Source organism: Vulpes vulpes, chromosome 2 (assembly GCF_048418805.1).
Source record: "Vulpes vulpes isolate BD-2025 chromosome 2, VulVul3, whole genome shotgun sequence".
In the NCBI taxonomy this organism is placed as follows: Eukaryota; Metazoa; Chordata; class Mammalia; order Carnivora; family Canidae; genus Vulpes; species Vulpes vulpes.
The window spans coordinates 43,549,059-43,569,119 of NC_132781.1; the positions used below are offsets into that span (position 1 = coordinate 43,549,059).

The following is a 20,061-nucleotide window of genomic DNA, read 5'->3' on the forward strand; positions in this document are numbered from 1 at the left end:
ATATAATGTATATGTCAATTCTATCTCAGTAAAGCTGAGGGTGAGAAAGGATGGTCAAGTGATGGCTAAGTGCAGTGTAACTGTTCAATATACATTGCTGCAGTTTAATAAAAACAAAAAAAGAAGATCAGCTATTGGATGAAGAGGTAGGTAGGCTGAAGAATAGTTTTTTGTGAGAAAATATCCATTAATATATGTGGTAGGAGTCAGAGCTGGAGAAACACGCAAGATAGTGTTGATTGCTGTCTATGCGTATTGAATTTATAAATGATTTTTCTTTGTGTTTTCTGCATTTTTGCAAAGCATATATATAATCAGATTAAAATATTTTTAAAAGAAGAGAGTTATTTCCAGAAGTGCCTTCATACCCCAACTGTGATTTGTCACATAACCAAAATTCTGGAGAAGGCTCACTGAAACCAAGCACTGAAAAAAAATGATGCCTAAAATAGCACCAGGTATTTTTTATTTTTTTATTTATTTTAAAAAAATGGGCTAATTTTTTTTTTTAAAGAATTTCATCTATGCTTAGCATTACTCTGGGAGCAATAAGTATCCATTTTGATAAGGCAGCTGTGTCTGGCCTTAGAAGAGGCTGAAAAATGTTTATGATAATCAGCACCAAGTTAAGAATTAAAGTAAGAGAACAGTATTTTCACCTTTTGGTTTAAAGATCATTTTTTGAATGCCTGATCTTCTGTATTATTCTTAAATGCTTGTACTTATTTTTTAAAAACTAGATTGACAGAGGTTTCAATTTTCAAAATGTATCATACATCCAAATTGGGCTGAGAATTAGCTGCAGGGAAGGATGTTTTATCTTGCCCCAGGGAGCGTATTGGAGGGAAAATCTGAGAAAGTCACTGAAGGACTCACCTTGCCAGTAAGATCCCCTGGTACTCTTCCAGTTGTCTCATGAAGCTGGGATTGGGCTTGGTCACTGTTCGCCTTTCCTTCACATAGTCATAGGCCCGGTCCAGATTCCAGCCATATTCCTTCATTGCATAGGCAATCACAGTGGAGGCTGAGCGACTCACCCCCATTTTGCAGTGCACAAGGCATTTAGATCCATGTTTCCTACATTGGGGAATTGAAATAAGTACACAATAGTGAGTATATGTTATTTTATTTATTATTTTTAAAGATCTTTTATTTTATTTAATTATGGGGGGGGGGGGCACAGGGAGAAGCGGGCTCCATGCAGGGAGCCTGACGTGGGACTCGATCCCAGGTCTCCAGGATCACACGCTGGGCTGAAGGTGGTGCTAAACCACTGAGCCACCGGGGCTGCCCTATTATTATTATTTTTTTATTGTTAAAAATATTTGTTAGTTGTTTATTTAACAAGAGAAACTATTCCATAATCCAGTATTTGTGTTTCATAGTTCAGGAACACAGGTAAGTGACAAACTTCAATGGAACTCAATCCAAAGAAATTCTTTATATTCCAAATTTACTTTGCTCTCTGAAAGATACCAGCCTTCTTCATCTCCTCAAAATCTTTCATGGAATGAGGGCAGCCCCAGTGGCGCAGCGGTTTAGTGCCTCCTGCAGACCGGGGTGTGATCCTGGAGACCCAGGATCGAGTCCCATGTCAGGTTCCCTGCATGGAGCCTGCTTCCCTGCATGGAGCCTGCTTCTCCCTCTGCCTGTATCTCTGCCTCTCTCTCTCTATGTCTCTCATGAATAAATAAAATCTTAAAAAAAAAATCTTTCATGGAATCATAATTTCTTTCTTTTCTTTTAAAGACTTATTTGAGAGAGAGAGAGAGAGATGGAGAGCAATAACAGGGTGGGGGGCAGAGAGGGAGGGAGAGGCAGACTCCCCATGGAGCAGGGAGCCCGATGTGGGGCTTGATCACAAGACCCCAGGATCACAACTTGAGCCGAAGGCAGACGCTCAACCGACTGAGCCACCCAGGCACCCCGAAATCATAATTTCTGTAGAAATCTGCATACGCCTTCTTTCTTGGTTCGGCCACAGCAAACTTATAGAAAGCTGCAACCCCAGGGATACAGTGACTGCTCCAACAATATGAAATCTCAGACGCTTGGCCAGAAGGTCTCACATCTGAGGTTTTGTCAAAGCGCTGGAAGTCATGTAGTTATTTTCCTTAACAGCTACCTACCTCAAACCCAACATCCTTCCTAACAGAAATGGACCTAGTGAGTACATTTTAAAAGCTAGGTTTTAAATGTTTCCAAGTATCCTGTTGTCCTTCCATTTTCTTTCGATCCATCCCACCTTAGTGTACTTATATACATCCATAGTTGAATGTGCAAGGAAGGGAGGCAGTTCTAGTGTACTCAAACAATATTCAATGTTAATATTAATCCTTTTAAATTCATTCAGCAAACATTTACCAGGCGATCACTGTATGTAAGACAATGTGCAAGATACTAGGAGGTAATGATAAAGTAAATTTTCCCTGAATGGTAGTGGGAGAAAGAATTAAAATTCAAAATGGTAATTGCAATAACAGGTGGTCACAGAGTATGAAGGGAGAATTTTTAATTTAGAGACTGGGCCCCATGTTGCAGGTTTGAAGGCCAGTACCCTTGCAGTCCCAGGGACATGTTTCAAGGCTGGCACACTCTTGAGTTACAAATGTGATGGTGATTCATCTACTTTATCCAAATGTTCTGAGTTGCTTCCAGTTCAAATTCCAGTAAGAGTTGTCTCTGGAGGAAAGTACAAACCAAATGAAACTAGCCCTCCTCTTTTACTCAGATGTAGCTCTAGATATCACTTTTCACAACACCATCATCATATTTTGTCTAGGGACTGGCTCTATAATCCACGGAATTGGATGGGACAATGTGACACACCATGTGGTTTTCTCAGTGAGGAGGGTGGAATTACCTACCTGTTGTTGTTTTAATGGGGTGGAAGAAAGAGGAAGCAAAGTTACCATAAAGTGACACTAAGAAACAAACAAAACCCCATGGTCTCAATATGCCAGAACTCATTGCCTTGGATATGAACATTACTCAATTATGCTATGCTAATTCTGCTAATAACACAGTGTCTGGCACAGAGTAAGCCTTCAAATATTTACTAAATGTATGAACAAATTTATGGATCTGCTGTTAGATCTGTCAGCTGTAAGTAGAAACATTTTAAAATCTGGAAAAAAGAACAGTTACTCTTGAGGCGCCAGTGTGGCTCAGTGGTTGAGTGTCTGCCTTTGGCTCAGTTCATGGGGTCCTGGGATGGAGTCCCACATCAGGTTCCCCACAGGGAGCCTGCTTCTCCCTCTGCCTATGTCTCTGCCTCTCTCCATCTCTCATGAATGAATAAATAAATAAATAAAATCTTAAAAAAAAAAAAAAAAAGAATGGTTACTCTTTTCACTAGTGTATGTGGGCTAAAGATCCTTCCTAGGTGGTTATTCCAATAAATTAAAAAAAAAAAAGTACATTAGCCTAATAGGGGAAATCTATTCATTCACTCACTCACTGTATTATAGTAAACACGCTTCCTTCCAGAGTCTTATAATTCTTCTGCTGGAGATAGACACACATGAAAAAGTTAAGTACGATGCAAGGAAGGCATGAAGTTATGTGCCAAAATGAGTGAGCCAGATAAGTGATAGGAATTCAGAGAATGATCTCCAATAATCAAAATAGTCTCAAAAGGAAGGTAAGATTAACTTCCTACCCATCATTTAGATGCAAAATTTTGGGGTCCTTAGGTTGGTGCAGGTGTGTGTCTCTGTGTGCTTAGATGATCCCAAAGGACTAGAAAATTTTTGTGTTGTTTACAGCACCATAGGATTTTCATTTAGACTACAGTACACAGTAACTCAGATAGAAGTTCAGACATGTGCTCTATATTTTCCCATCAAGCTCTGACATCAAATTTTAGGTCTATATCTGCAGGCATGGAAGGTATTCAAAGTTAGATAATTTTAAGAAAAATACAAATATGAAATCCACCCCTATAAAAGCATTTATTCATTTTGAATGAGGCGTTTTCAGTAGATGGCTTCTAACTCACATACTGAAGGATCTGAAGTCAGTTCAGAAAATCCAATTTCATCTTTCAGTTTCAGCCACATATCCTCCCCTCCTCTCCTGCCCCTCCCTATGCTGGGTTGTCTTAGATTAAGCCTGCTATCACTTTAGGAATGCTAAACCCACCCACCCATCTGTAGATCAAGTATGGAATTCAGGGCCCTGATCAGTGTGCCATCTCAGATGCTGACCTAAACTTGCAGGAGTAGGAGAGCCTGCTTACATTTAACCTGCATGCCTCACCTTGAGCCTTTCCTTTCACTGGGACTAGGGCTTGCCTGAACTCTAGCCTCTTTGGCTGTGATCCTCACAATTTGCCTAGTCTTTTCCAGTCTCCCTTACTTAGGATACTAGAGTCTTCCTAAATACTTGATGGACTCTGAGATAAGACATGATCTTTGGTTCAAGTCCTATTTTCAACCCTTGTTACTTAACCTCTCGGAACCTCATCTCTACAGTCTGTTCCCATCTGTACAAAAGGATGACAGTATATGCCTCTTTGGGTTCTGGAAAATATTACATGAGAGAATATGTGTAAAGTACCTGGCACACAGTAAGCATGCCATGAGTGGTATTATTGAGAACAATTTAATAATAGCCTTCAAGAATATAAAACACTATCTCAGGTGCTAGCTAGAGACTCAGAGTATGGGCTCAAAGCCAGTGTAGGAGGATTCAAGGTACCTAAGAGGAAGAGCTTCTTGACTATGGAGGTCCTGAAGAAAGATGTGGAATCACTGCTGAAGGAGGACTTTGAAAACAAAAGTGCTTCTTATCTGCAGGGATGATTTGAATGTGGTCCCATCAAAGGGGCAGCATGGCCAACATGCTCATTTATGGTTCCTTCTACTGAAGGAATATGTAGGACTGGCAAGGAAATCCCCAGGGACTTAAAAAAACAGTGCTGACGTATTAATAGTAATTAACACTAAACACTAAAGTATGGGACGCCTGGGTGGCTCAGCGGTTTAGTGCCTGCCTTCGGCCCAGGGCGTGATCCTCAAGAGATGGGATGGAGTCCCACATCGGGTTCCCTGCATGGGGCCTGCTTCTCCCTCTGCCTCTGCCTCTCTCTCTCTCTGTCTCTCATAAATAAATAAACAAAATCTTTAAACAACAAAACACAAAGGACTCTGTATCCCAACCATCTGGAGTAATTTCTACCCTATAACTTTCAAATGTCCCCTTTGGCAATGTAGGCGCTTCCTTCAGAATATCTTCCTTTGTTTCCCCTCATCTTGTGCTCAATGCAAACAGTTAACAGGAGCTTATCTTCTTCCAGGGGCTTCATCTACTCACAGGGAAAGTATGATGCCACCAACCAGCTTTTCCCCAGGATTAAGGAATCTCAGTCTCCTTTTCTTCTTTACTTCCTTCTCCCACAGTATAGACATTAAACCACCGATACCTCTCAGGCCCCAGCCATGTGCGGTGCATGAGGAACACAGGTCAGAGGATTTGTGGAACCATTACTCACTTTGCTTTAGAGATGAATTTGTAAGTGTCATTCCAGTAAGCCAGGAGATCTGTTGCCTCTTCATCATATACTCGGATGTTATGATACTCAAAGACTCCTGGGAAGAAGTTATCTATCTCTCGAGTGACATTCAAGATATACCGCACCCTGTGAGAAAACCAAGGGAAAATATGTGCTCTACTCTTCAGGCTAAACCCATTCTTAGGACTGTTTTTCTTAATTAAAATTTGCTTACTCCCTAGACTGAAATTAAATACTAAAATATTGAAAAAAAGCTAAAAAACTAAGGGACTATATACTTATTTAGTACAGAAACTACATAGCATAATCCAGGACATATCTGGCACCAACGAATTACTAAGAGAAAAGGTGTCTACCAAGTTCAACATCTAAATTCCATTAAAAAAATTTTTTTTCCATTTTCAGTTTATGTAGTTACACAATCTCATCTTTGACAGTCTTTCGAAAATATGTCTTGTATTTTACTTCAAAGGATCAACCCAAGGCCAATGATCTGAAAATTTCTCTTCAGTTGCTAAAATTACTAGAAACATAATTCATTCTTTGGAAGTCATTTGTATTAAATCAGACTATTAATATCTACTTCAAGAAACTAAAAACAACAAAATAGGAAAGGTCAAAATTTCCTCTTACCTTTATAAATGCTAAATTTTGCTCTATTACTCTCTATAAACAAAAAGAAAAGCAGAATAGGTGAGGGCTGGGAAGGTCAGAGGAAAGTTGGACCTAAAACTCTCATAATTCCCTGGGCTGCCGTCCTGGCCATCACAGCAGCAGATGTACCTGCAAGTTCTCCCATACCGAGAGGATTGCAGAAAAATTTCTTCTGATATGTCTCTCACTGTACAATTTCAATAAATGCTTGAGTTCAATTTGCCAAATGCTTATCTTTTCTCAGTGCTGTGTGGACTTAGACTTCATTGGAGTTTACTCCACCAATACAACACAGACTCACGTATTTCCTCTGCAGAAGCGGTTTCCTTCTTAGAACTAACTACACACGGGGTTCTTACAAACCCAATTTCTGAAGTCAGAGAAACGACTACAAAAAGGGAGAGTCCTAGCTAACCCATTCTGTGGTTAAGGTCAAGAGACCCAAATTTTTCTTTTTTCTTTTTTTTTTATGAGACCAAAATTTTTCTGAAACATGATTTGAACCTGTTTTAAATCTGCATCAAAGTCCATTAACTAGAAACAATTTTTTTCTTTTTTAATTTAAAAAGCAAGCACATGCAATTGTGGAAAACAGTACACAGAGTTACTTTATAACCCAGCATTTTCCTCTCCTAGGTATGAAATGAAATGAAAAATAAATCTACCCCAAAAATTGTACATGAATGGTACAGTAGTATTCATAATAGCTAAAAAGTGGAAACAATTCATATGTCCATCAACTGATAACTAAATAAACAAAATGTGGTATTTCAGACTATGGAGCATTTTTGGCAATTAAAAAAGGAATGAAGTACTAATGCATACTACAACATTGATAAACCTTGAAAATATAATGTGAAATGGAAAAAACCATTTTTAAAAGAGCATATATTATACAATTCCGTTTAAATGAAATGTCCAGAACAGATAAATCCCTAGAAATAGGAAGCAGATTAGTAGTTTCTAGAAACTGAGGGAGAAGGAAAATGGGGGTGACTGTACAGGATTTCTTTGGATTTGAAAAAATGTTCTAAATTAATTATTGTACAACTCTCTAAAAGATAATATCATTAAAGTGTACATTTTAATGGGTGAACTATATGTGACTTACACTCAATAAAACTGTCAAAAGGAAAGCACACTTCTCTTATTTAAAACAAAAATGAAAAAAAAAATGACTAACCTCCCACCTCTAATCCCATATTTTACTAATGGATTATGACAGAAGGCTTCTCAATCCTGTCATTATAGAACTCTAGACAACCACTACCAACTGAAATTAGCACTCCTTGAAACTTCTTTTGACATATCTTATGGAGTAGCACTTTACATGGGGTTCTGCAGTCAGTAAATTGGGTGAAAATGGCCTCACTGCCAAAATTAGACTTGAAAATCCCTTAAATGATCCAAAAGGGGCAGTGTTCATATTTTGTAACTGTAATTCTTAATCCACAAGCGTTTAAGAACCAGTGAATTTATGAAACAAGATCTAAGTAGATGTCTGAGCATCTAACTATACTGTCTCTTAAGACAAATACATCTGTGTTTTATAATTTAGCATTATAAGTAGTAAATGAGATGAACAGGTATCATCTCCAGCTGGGGTTGTAAGTTAAAGTGCATTCTAAAATCAAAGTATATGTATGCATGATGTTATTTCAATGCATTTGGCAAGCACTGGCTGTATAAAATCTCAGATTTCATATTAAACACTGTATCTACATGCTAGTTTCTGGCAAGTCACAGTCAATTTTTCTATCATTCCTTCACATTTACTGAGTACCTTCTTGGTATAAAGCTCTGAGCTACCCGGTGCATGGAGCCTGCTTCTCCCTCTGCCTGTGTCTCTGCCTCTCTCTCTCTCTCTCTCTCTCTCTCTGTGTGACTATCATAAATAAATTTAAAAATTTTTTTTTAAAAAGCTCTGAGCTAGGCAGACATGTTTTATACAAAACTAAGATACAGTCTCTATTTTCAAGAACTCTAGACTCAATTCTAATCAATTTAAAATGTCCAAGTTCTATTTATTTTTATATCTTAAATTAAGTAACCAGATTCACTCCCCGCTTCTCCCCACTCCAATAACTCTTTGTATAAATTCTCTGGCTTAAGTCTTGTTCCCAGTTCATTTTAACAATTATGACATACTTTTCTTTTGAAGTAAAAGTAGGGAGTATGACTCTGATTATCATGCTAAAGATAACCAGAAGGCTGACTTACAGCTTAGAAAACAGGCAGCCAGCAACTATCCATCACTACTTCTGGATTTCAGTAGGTCTTATCACTGTCCACAATTAAGAGTTAGCATGGCTATGTTCAATGAAAAATTTAGGCATTAGCTAAGAAGTAAAAAAGGAAGAAGAATGGCAGCTTTTTTGCTTGCTAAGTGTTCATGGTGATCTCAATAGCTACTATCAAACTCAATAACCATACTGTTTAGGGGCACATTTCTTTTTTTTTTTTTTAATTTTTTTAAAATTTTTATTTATTTATGATAGTCACAGAGAGAGAGAGAGAGAGGCAGAGACATAGGCAGAGGGAGAAGCAGGCTCCATGCACCGGGAGCCTGATGTGGGATTCGATCCCGGGTCTCCAGGATCGCGCCCTGGGCCAAAGGCAAGCGCCAAACCACTGCGCCACCCAGGGATCCCAGGGGCACATTTCTTAATACAAGGTAGGTATTCTTGTTCAATTTCAGAAGCTTGTCCACTTTATATTTATGACCTACTTAGACTTCAAACACCTTACTAAAAAAGGATAGGGATTGATTCTTATTTTTCCTTGGATCCCTAGTATCTAGCACTGTACCTGGCCCACAGAAGACGGTCAATAAATATTGAATGAGCAGCTATGAACCCAACACATGCAGTTCTGTGTACTCTCACATAAAAATAGGAACCAAAGGCAAAACTATGGAGACAGTAAAAAGATCAGCGGTTGCCAGGGGTGGTGGTGGGAATAAATGGGTGGAACGGAAGATGTTTAGGACAGTAAAAAATCCTCTGTATACCATAAATGATGGATGCATGATAGATTTGTCCAAGGCCAAAAACTGGACACCAAGAGTGAACTATGCTGTAAATATGGACTTGGTGTGATTATGATGTACCAATGTAGGTTTATCAATTATAACAAATGCACCACTCTGGTGGGGATGGTAATAATGGGGGAGGCTATGCACATATAAGGGCAGAAATATATGGGAAATCTCTGTACCTTCTTCTCAATTTTACTGTGAACCTTAAATTGCTCTAAAAACAAAAAAAAGGAATCAATAACTACATTTGTTTTAAACAGCAGGAAAGGCATGCATATTTATTTTGGAAAGCCTTTCCACCTAAACAGTATCTTTTTCTTGAGAGTTGTGTGTGTGGGAGGATGAAACAGTGGGAGAATAGCCACTTAAATTTTTATTACATTACACCTGATTAGAATCAACTTGAAGCAACTCCTAAGATTAAAGTTACTGACACCTATTTGACAGGAAAAAGTAAAGAAAGAACAGTGATTTCTGTCATGGGGATGAAAGCAATTGCTCTGTGTGCTTACCCTCGGTTCTGTAAATCCTCTAAATTGGAGGCATTCCATTCTGAGCCCTGTGGAACCAAATAAAAAACAAGGTTAGGGAGTATTAGCAAATGAACAAAATACAATACTTGGAAAGGAATCCTGAGGAAAGCAGCAGAGCCAATAACACATATCATGCTTCCTTTCTATATGTCAGGTACTTTGTACATTATCACATTTTGTTTTCGTAAGTGATAGGGTAAAAAAGTTATCTTTATTTTTACAGATAAGAAAACCAGCCCTCATAGAATTCAAATAATTTTTGCTCAAGATCACATGCTGGAAAGGTATCTTTGATCATCCTACATTCTAAGTTAAATGTCATCTGTTTTCCTTGTTATAGTATTCTGATTTCTTTCAGGACAATGTATTGTAATTTTTACTTGCATATTTATTTATGTGCTTATTTACTACTTTTCTCCTCAACTGTAATATAAGCTTCTTGAGGACAGCAACCAGGTGGGAAACAGGATATGCAAAATTTAAAGAAGGGAGAGTTGTACAGATTATCCAGAAGACATACCAATTTTTAATATTTTACCACACTTGCTTTCTCTCTCTCCTTCCAATATGTATCATACTTTTTTGTTCTGAGCCATTTGAAAGTAATCTGAGCAATCATGACACTTCAATACCTGATCATATATTGATTATGAACATGAACATTCTCCTTGTTTCACTTTTACAACTAAGAGAACACCAACACAATATTCTAATACATTATCAATATTTGATTCAAAAACCGTCCTCTCAAATTATCCTTTATGTTTATCCAATCAAGAATTATACTTAAAAAAAAAAAGAATTATAATTTGCATTTAGTTGCCACGTCTTTCTCATTTAATCTGATCTTGGACAGTCCACCTCAACTTTACATTTAGTCTACATTTTATTTTATTTTATTTTTTTTAAACTCTTGGAATTTTTTTTTTTAATTTTTATTTATTTATGATAGTCACAGAGAGATAGAGAGAGAGGCAGAGACACAGGCAGAGGGAGAAGCAGGCTCCACGCACCAGGAGCCCGACGTGGGATTCGATCCCGGGTCTCCAGGATCACGCCCTGGGTCAAAGGCAGGCGCCAAACCGCTGCGCCACCCAGGGATCCCTTTAGTCTACATTTTAAATGTAGTCTACATTTTTGTAGACTACAGGTCTGTAATCTTGGAGAACTCCTAACAATCTGGATTTGTCTGATTTGTCTCCTGATAATTAGATTCAAGTCAAAATTCCTGGCAAGAATATTACAAGGATGATATTGTGTATTTCCTATCGCATCAAATCTTGAGGCACATTATGTCCATTTATCTTACTTGTCATGCTGAGCTTGAATTCTTGGTAGGTACCTTTGTATCTGCCACATCTCATATTGTAAAGATTTCTTAATGACTAATTAGTAATCTTTAGGTATCAGATCTTTGAGGTCATGTGAATATCCTGTTTCACAATAATCTTTTACCCTATGGTTTTATTTTATTTTATTTTTTATTTTTATAAAGATTTTATTTATTTATTCATAGAGACAGAGAGAGAGAGAGGCAGAGATACAGGCAGAGGGAGAAGCAGGCTCCATGCAGGGAGCCCGACGTGGGATTTGATCCAGGGTCTCCAGGATCAGACCCCGGCTGCAGGCAGCGCTAAACCGCTGCGCCACCGGGGCTGCCCTACCCTATGGTTTTAGCATCAACTGCTGACCTTGTCCAAGGCAATTATTTTACTGGAGGTTGAGAAAATGGTGGTTTTTTAATTCTATCATTCCTTTGGATGGTAGCTGGCATTCTTCTTTGTAAAAGAGAGCTTCACCTAGTCATCCCTTCTGCACTGTGAATGCCACTATGACTTCTTGAATTCATTTTGTACTTGGAACGTTATACAATCCATTACCATTTTTTTCCTGACACTCAAATTGTCCTAAATTTGACCAGTGGGAATCTCTTCAAGCAGGCAGGCTCCTTTTGATATGACCCCACTAGTTTTTGAATAGGTCCTTGCTTTCTGGCACAGGAAATTGTTTCAGATTCACTTTGTGAATGGAATTAGCCCTCTCCCCAAGGAGCCCTGGTTTCTTTTAGAAAAGAATATTTTGCAATCAAAACCTGGACATAATTAGATATGCTCATATATATTTAGTGTTACTGCTTCTAAACTTTTCAGTGGACAGATCTAGGAACTATTTTTTTTTTAAATAAGCATTTTTAAAAAAAATTTATTTATTCAGAGAGAGAGAGAGAGAGAGAGAGAGAGAGAGAGAGAGACTGAGAAGCAGAGACACAGGCAGAGGGAGAAGTGGGCTCCAAGCAGGGAGCCCAACGTGGGACTCGATCCTGGGTCTCCAGGATCCGACCCCGGGCTGCAGGCAGCGCTAAACCACTGCGCCACCGGGGGTGCCCTAGGAACTATTTTTAAAAAAACTATTGAATTTCCAGGGGCACTTGGGTGGCTTGGTTGAGTGTATGACACCTGATCTTAGCTGAGGTCTTAATCTCAGGGTCATGAGTTCAAGCCCCATTTTGGGCTATAGGCTGAGTATGGCGCCTACTGAAAAAAAAAAAAATTTACACCGGTACCTCCAATTCAAAGTTATCACCATAAGGTTCTTCCTTTTCTTTCTTGCCCCTTTGTCAACATTTTTATCTCTCTATTCCAGAGTGATAGCCTTGGTTTCCAACAACTCATGTGCTCTATTTACAAAATAACTTCAACATTACTATTACTACACCAATACCACAGCCAATTACAAAACTATCAAGTTGAAATTTCTTTTTGTAGTTTTTTTTCTCCTCCCATGAAGAGGTTCAATCAGAATATTACGCTCAAAAGTTATCTGAATTAATTTCCCTCTGTGAAGTTATCCATTAGTTATATACTTGGGTTCATTCACCCTTGTCTGTATTCAATTTTAGGTATATCCCTAAAATTGTGCTTTTTCCACTTGATTTTGCATATGCAAACTTTTTTAAGATTGAAAGTCAAAAGCTTATTTTTTTTAAAGATTTTATTTATTTATTCACGACAGACACAGAGTGGAGCCTGCCTCTCCCTCTGCCTATGTCTCTGCCTCTCTCTCTGTTTCTCTCATGAAAAAATAAAATCTTTTTTTTTTTTTAAAGTAAACTTGAAGTCTCACTCCCACTCTAATCTCTTCAATCCCTAAGGGTAACCATTTTCATTAGTTTCTGGCTTATTCTACCTATGTTCTATTTTGAAAAAACATAAGCAAATATATCCTTGTTACTATTTCTTACTTACATAAAAGTAGTATACTACATATACTTTTGTTCCTCGCTTGCTTCACTTTACAATACATTCTCAGAATCACTTTGTAGCAATTCAAAGAAAAATTTTCCTTATTCCTTCTTATACCTACATAGCACTTCACTGGATAGTGATAGATTTATTCAATTAGTCTCCTATAAATGATGTTTCATATTTGTGGAAGTGAGGTTGTTGAGTAAAGGGCCAATGCAGTTTTGTTAGACATTGCTAAATTCTATCCATAGAGGCTGAAACAATTCTGCATTCCCACCAACAATGTATGACAGTGCCACTTTCTCCAAGGCCTTGCCAACAAAATGTGTGGTTAAGCTTTTGAATTATTGCCAATCTGACAGGTGTGAAAGGTTATCTCAGTGTAATTTCAATTTGCATTTCTCTTAAGAGTAAGAGTGAGCAACTTTTCAATGTTTCTGGTCCATTTACTTTTTTTGGACTATCTGTTCATCTCTTTTGAAAAAGCAAACATTTAAAAGTAAGAATTTGCCTATTTTAGAATTATGTATTAAATGGAATTTAGCATTAGAAGACTCAGGTTCAAGTTCTAACTTCCCACTCTACTGTGGGGCACTGGGCAAATTGCTTATCCGTCTTCACTTTTCTTATCTGCAAAATGGAACACTCCTCCCATCTACTCCTACATACCTAAATGGGTACCGTCTCAAATTACAAACAGGAAGTTTTTCCTGATCTCCTCTGCCATGTGAGAAAACAAAGAGAAATCTATAACCCAGAAGATGGCCCTCACCTGACCATGCAGGCACGCTGATCTCAGATTTTAGCCTGCAGAACTATGAGAAATAAGTTTCTATGGTTTTTAAAAAAGTATTTTATTTATTTATTCATGAGAGACACACAGAGAGACGCAGAGACCTAGGCAGAGGAAGAAGCAGGCTCTCTGCAGGGAGCCTGATGTGGGACTAGATCCCCTGATCCGGGATCACACTGTGAGCTGAAGGCAAATGCTCAACTGCTGAGCTACCCAGGTGTCCTAAGTTTCTATTGTTTAAGAGTCTCCATTCCAGTGCCCACCCCTTGACAAAAAAAAATGAGACCTTGACTGGTCTCTCCCATATTAAAGTGGAAAAACCCTCTTTCCATCCTGAATTCTCTTCCAGATACCTTTCTTCCTTTCTCAAGATTCATAGAAATAAAATCTAATACTTTATCTGATTCCATATTTCCCATAGGTCTCAACCTACAGCACTGTGGTTTCTGCTCTCATCACTCTTGCTAATGTTACTAATGACCACTTCTAATTGTCTATCTCATTGGCCTTCCATGAATATCTATCTGATATGGTTCATTACTCTCTCCATATAGAAATAGATCAGATTGCACAAAAATCTAGCCTCATACCTGGCACAAAAGAGAGGGTCAACAAATGTTTATTGAGTGAATGATCAAATAAGGTAAGTAAATGGAGCACTCTGAAAAGTGCTATGCAAGTACTATCATCATAATACAAGTGATATGTTATTCAATTTGGCTGTTGAACTGAGATAGATATATATATCTATCTCAGTAGATCTACTGTATAGTAGGTCTACTGTAAAGTTCTATTTAGGAAAAGGGTGGTAACTGATGGATAACTGATCTTTTTTATAAATCAGGGCTCAGGTGACTTGCTTTAAAAAAATCTGGGAGGTTCTTAAGGCTCTGTGCTCAACCTTTGAAAACAAGCTCTCCCACAAAGAAAGAGGTAAGAATCCTAAAGAACTTCAAGGAGACAGAAGCCAAGCAATAAGGGTTGAGTGCCTTAATGGTAGCCAGGGAAATGTGACCACTGCACTTCTTAATTTAGAAGTCTAAATCCTCTGTGGAACTTTGTCCAGCTAGATGGAAATAACCCTTACGTGATGGGAAAAGTCCATGGTTTTCATCTACCTGTCCAGAGAAAACTCAATCTGACAATCTGAAATGGCACATATCCAGAAACAAAATAAATTAAAAGCTTTGGCTACTGACTCAATGAAGTCCATATAACATGACTTGGGCTCTGCTTAGGGCTGCTTCAGGTTCAACCTGAAATGAAGAACTGGAATCAATATGGTGTAATTACTTTTCTGTCCTCAAAATAAATGCCATTCATATTAGCCCCCTGGGGCCCTCCAAAGACTCAATCTCCCCCCCCCCCACATGCTTCTCAGGCTTACAATGACACAATTCCATGGGGTTTTCCACTATGTTCTATATAATTATGCAAAGCATATTCTAATCTTACTGAAGTGTAAAATGAAATCTTGGGACTATAATACATTTTTAAGTAAGTTCATTTTCATCTTTCACTCTGGTTCCCCTATATTGTGCCATAGTCCAAAAACCCAAGTGACTAATATTTTTTCTTTCTAAAAAAAATTTTTTTTAAGTAGGCTCCATGCCCGATGTGGGGCTTGAACTCATGACACTGAGAACAAGAGTCATATGCTACTGACAGGGCCAGTCAGGCACCCCCAAATGACTTATTTCTTTTCAAATATTATCGTTATGAAATAGCCTTGTAAGAGTCCAAGTGCTCCAAGCAAAAGAGAAGAGAGCACATTTATAGCAAATAAGAAGGACTGTATTCGGGTTCTACTAGGATCACTATAACTTGACATAATCTCCAAGGACTGGTACCTTCTCCATATCTTCATCATACCACACCTACAGCCTCAACACTGTGAGTCACGTTATTGAGGCAACCAGGCACAAGAGCTCTATTAATTTTTCCTTCTGAGAAAAGTTCATGCTACAAATCTCCAGTTGAAGGATAAAATCATGAATAATTAAAACAGCCCATTTGACTTAAGTCTCATCTATTTCTCTGCACCTACAAAAGTAACTACCAATTTGAGGCTTTATTTTTCCTTGAAAAGGAAATATTATTCTGTAATGTCAAATATTAAGAAGGATAACCATCAGCAGTAAAAAATATGAACAAAATTACTGGTTGTGTCCAATATTCCTATGTTTCCCTTGTTCAACTAAGAAAGCTGCCTGCCTTTCAGCAAAGGGTCTCTGTTCACATTTAGCTTTTTCTCAGCCAAACTGGACAACCTCCAGGAGAACTGTAGATATTGAGACTTGGTTGGGCAAAGGCTTCCAGCTCAGAGTACAACTCTTAAGGGTGTGGAAGAACTTTGGGTGGAAATACCCTGGCTTCCAACCAACCAATCAATTCTCTCTTCTCATTGTAGATTTTCTTTAAAGTATGCCTTATACTTTTCTTCTCCATACCAGCTGGATACCTTTCTAAATAAACAGCTCTGTGCAGTGCATTGCAGAGCTAAGCATTCTTCAAAAGGAAGGGGAAAAATCCTGCCGCCTTCCTTCACACAATCTGCTTGCACTTCAGGCATGGCAGCTCCGCACAAGATGAAATGACTTTGCAGAAAATTAACACCACCACTTGCAGCTTGGATAAAACCTCTTTTTCCGTGTCAATTGCTGGGAAAGCCAGCAGAGCACAGACTCACTGGAAAAGAGATAGAGGTTTGGATACAGGATATGGTGGTGCAGACAAAGGGAGAAAGCCATTGATGAAGAAGTGTTCATGTACTCATTTTGCTGGGTATGAGTTAAATTTCAGAATTCTCCAGTTTGGAAGTTTTTCCCAAGTAAGAAAAATACACACAATGGAAAGAACATGTCCATTCTTTAGGAAACAGAATTATAATCTGAAGCTGATTAGGATTTCCCTTTTTCAAAAATATACAGACCACATTAAGAAAGTAAAAAAAAGACTGGAATATTATATAACAAAATGTATCATTGCTTATCTCTTTTGCTGGTGATTAAATGTTATTTATGGTCTTCTGAAATTGTCTAGGCTTTCTACAACAAACATGAATTACTTTTTTATAATAAATAAAAAACCTAAGACAGAAGAATATGCCAATAATCATGCTAAGTAAAGTAAGTCCGAGGAAGACAAATACAATATGATTTCACTTATATGTGAAATATAAAAAACCAACAAATAAAACCTGACTCAAATATAGAGAATAAGGGGATCCCTGGGTGGCTCAGCGGTTTAGCGCCTGCCTTCGGCCCAGGGCATGATCCTAGAGTCCCAGGATCGAGTCCCATATTGGGCTCCCTACATGGAGCCTGCTTCTCCCTCTGCCTGTGTCTCTGCCTCTCTCTCTCTCTCATGAATAAATAAAATATTTAAAAAATATATATAGAGAGAACAAATTGGTGGTTGCCAGAAGAAAGCTGGGTGGGGGAATGGGTGAAATAGATAGGAGATTAAGAGTTACAAACTTCCAGTCATAAAATTAATAAAGTACAGAGATGAAAATGTACAGATTAGGGAATACAGTCAATAATATTGTAATAACATTGTACGATGACAAATGGGACTGTACTTATTTTGTGGTAAGCACTGAGTAATACATAAAATGCTGAATCGATATGTTGCAGACCTGAACTTAATATAACATTGTACGTTAATTATACTTCAGTCAAAAAATAGAAAGGAATGGACTATGTGTAGCTCACTAAAAAAAATTAAATTGTCTAAACTTTCTAAAATGAAGATGACTTATTTTTATAATAAGTAAAAAAAAAAGCCCAAGACAGAAGAATATGCCAATATTCATAAAATAATAGGATAAATATACTGGTAAAAATACTCAAATGCATTTGTAGTTGATTAGGGACTCAAATCTCAGGAGAACTGGATTGTTTTTTCTGAAAGAGTACTACTAAAATTTCTCTATATATCCTAAAACATATCATTTCAAGAGGAAGTACGGAGAAGATAGTCCTTGAGTGGGTGGCATCAGAGACACAGGGAAGTCCACCCAAATTAAACAGGTTGAACAGTCTCATATTAATTGTATTTCATATTCATTATACCTACATCCTTTCTGGCATTAAAATACAAGTAATGGAAAAGTGACTTCTGAGTTTACAGCTCTGGTCATTTTCTAACATGAGCTATTTTTGGGTCTAAGCACTTGCTGTTCATAAAAATTAGTCATGTTACACAGACACAGTTAGGGGTAGGGTCCATTTGAATGAGTGACTCATAAGTTTTCTATAGATAATCCAAAAATTCTTTCCAACGATACACCAGCAGGGAATACTTGAACCCTTGTGGAGGTATACATAGATGACAACAAAGCCAAGTACTTTACAAATGGAAAGGTCAATGACAGTTTTGCAGTATAATCTGCACCCAGAAATGGCAACACACATTGGTCAAGTTAAAGTCATGGAAAAAAGTTCCCTTTCCAGCTCACAGCTTTTCATGAGTAATTTCATAGCTATACAGCACTATGAATCACTCTACAAGCACACATACTCTCAGACTGTCAAAAAGTTAATTCAGGGCACAAGCCTTCAATGGCATAAAATCTGACTGCTTGGTGACATAAACTCTTGAATATTCAGGGGTGAGATGATCCAATTTAGTCAGTTCCTATGCATTTATTCCTCTTGTTTCCTGTTTCTCAGCTTCTAATCATTTCACAAATGTGAAATAGAGAAAGGAAATGAAATTACCAGAGAAAGGAAATGAAATTCAAACCAATCAATTTATTTCCTTATTACAGTATTTTTGGTCAAAGTGTGTGGGAAGTGGAAACAAAATGAAGTTCTGACATTCCCCACTGATTTTGATTACCTTCTTAACCTTATTCCCACTACTGTGTACAGATGGAAACTAAAACTCTTCTAACATTTGGGAGGAAAATGAGTCTTAAGGTTTTTAGAAGCTTCCCTAATCCATTGGTCAGAAAGCTATCCTTGGGCTAAGTGCAGGTCACTGAATGTTCAGGAATCATGAACAATTTTAAGTCACTGAAATTTTAGCAATCACAAAAGTATCGGGGGGACTCAAAATGCAGCTATAAGGTTCTAAATGTTTCTAAAGTCCAATAGTCTCTCAGTTCATAAGTAGTCCCACCTGCTCTGCTCAGATATATTAGGCCTTATGCAAATTTGGAAAATGTGAAAGAGTGATCTCAAAGGATCATTCTACTTGGATACACTGTATAAAGCTATTGTGGACTGGTCTGTTTGACTTTTGACTGTCATGAAGAACAGATGAGATATTTAACAGTCCATGCAGGAGGGAAGGGACTGATTTGTAGCATTTGCCCATTTCATTGGTGTAAAATTTCCCACCAAGTCAATTTTAATCCACCAGCTTGATGTCACTGAATGAGGAATTGGGAAGAGATGAGCAGAAGCACACCATTATCGAACATTTCCACCATATAGTAGATGTAAATAACCTAGAGCACAGATAACAATAAAATCTAGTAAAAAACTAGAAAGGGATAGGGTTTAAGTATTTATTACTTTTGTTTTTAAGTTATATTTTATTTAAATATACTCAAATTTAACAATTGTTCTCCCAAAGCTGGTATGGACTAGATTTAGCACATCACTTAGAGTGGCCCTCAGACTTACCAAGAATACATGCTCAAATATCTGTGTAGGGCTATCCATTTGGCCAAGGATCACTATCATTTCATTATCTATAAATTCCTTGAATTCTCGCAAGTTGCACACCATTTGCATTTCCAACTCAGTTCGTATCTGAAACAAAGAAGACATATTTTACTCATCTCTGAAAAGTACCTCTGTACTTTCGATCAATCACTCACTATTTCTAACCCCATACCCTCTGTTATCCCACTCCTAGTCTTGGAATAATAAGAACTCAAGGTCTCTCACCTCTTTGGATGTGATATTCTCCAAATCCTTCTGCATCATTATCTCCCTTAATTTGGTTTTAATTAATCTTTCTGTTCGCTCACGTTCAGTTGGTCTGAGAAGAGAGAAATGGTGATTTTTTTCTTAGGCAGGAATTTGACTAGGTTAATGAATGTGCCATTTGGTTGTTTCCAAATTGGCAGATTTTCTATATTACCCTCAAACATTTATATTCTGGGGGCATGGCAAAACAAACAAACAAACAAAAAAGTACTTAAAAAAGTTTTTCACAATGTATAGAATGTAAACATGTAGAAATTATTACTTGAAGAGGTCGTACATGTCTAGAAGCCCTTAAATATATCTACATACATCTATGAAGGACTAAAAAATAAGCTATAC

At 37.7% G+C, this 20,061-nt stretch overlaps 1 protein-coding gene across 6 annotated transcripts in view; it reads right to left on the reverse strand.

Moving 5' to 3' along the window:
- SSH2 (slingshot protein phosphatase 2) overlaps positions 1–20,061 on the reverse strand; it is a 235,283-nt gene that overhangs the window by 18,169 nt on the left and 197,053 nt on the right. For all 6 annotated transcript variants that reach the window (XM_072747902.1, XM_072747905.1, XM_072747903.1 and 3 more), the window contains 5 exons: positions 19,681–19,774; positions 19,414–19,542; positions 9,719–9,765; positions 5,495–5,641; positions 877–1,077 (listed from right to left, as the gene is read on the reverse strand). In XM_072747902.1, the coding sequence (XP_072604003.1) occupies positions 877–1,077; positions 5,495–5,641; positions 9,719–9,765; positions 19,414–19,542; positions 19,681–19,774 (618 nt within the window). The remainder of the gene's footprint in view (positions 1–876; positions 1,078–5,494; positions 5,642–9,718; positions 9,766–19,413; positions 19,543–19,680; positions 19,775–20,061) is intronic.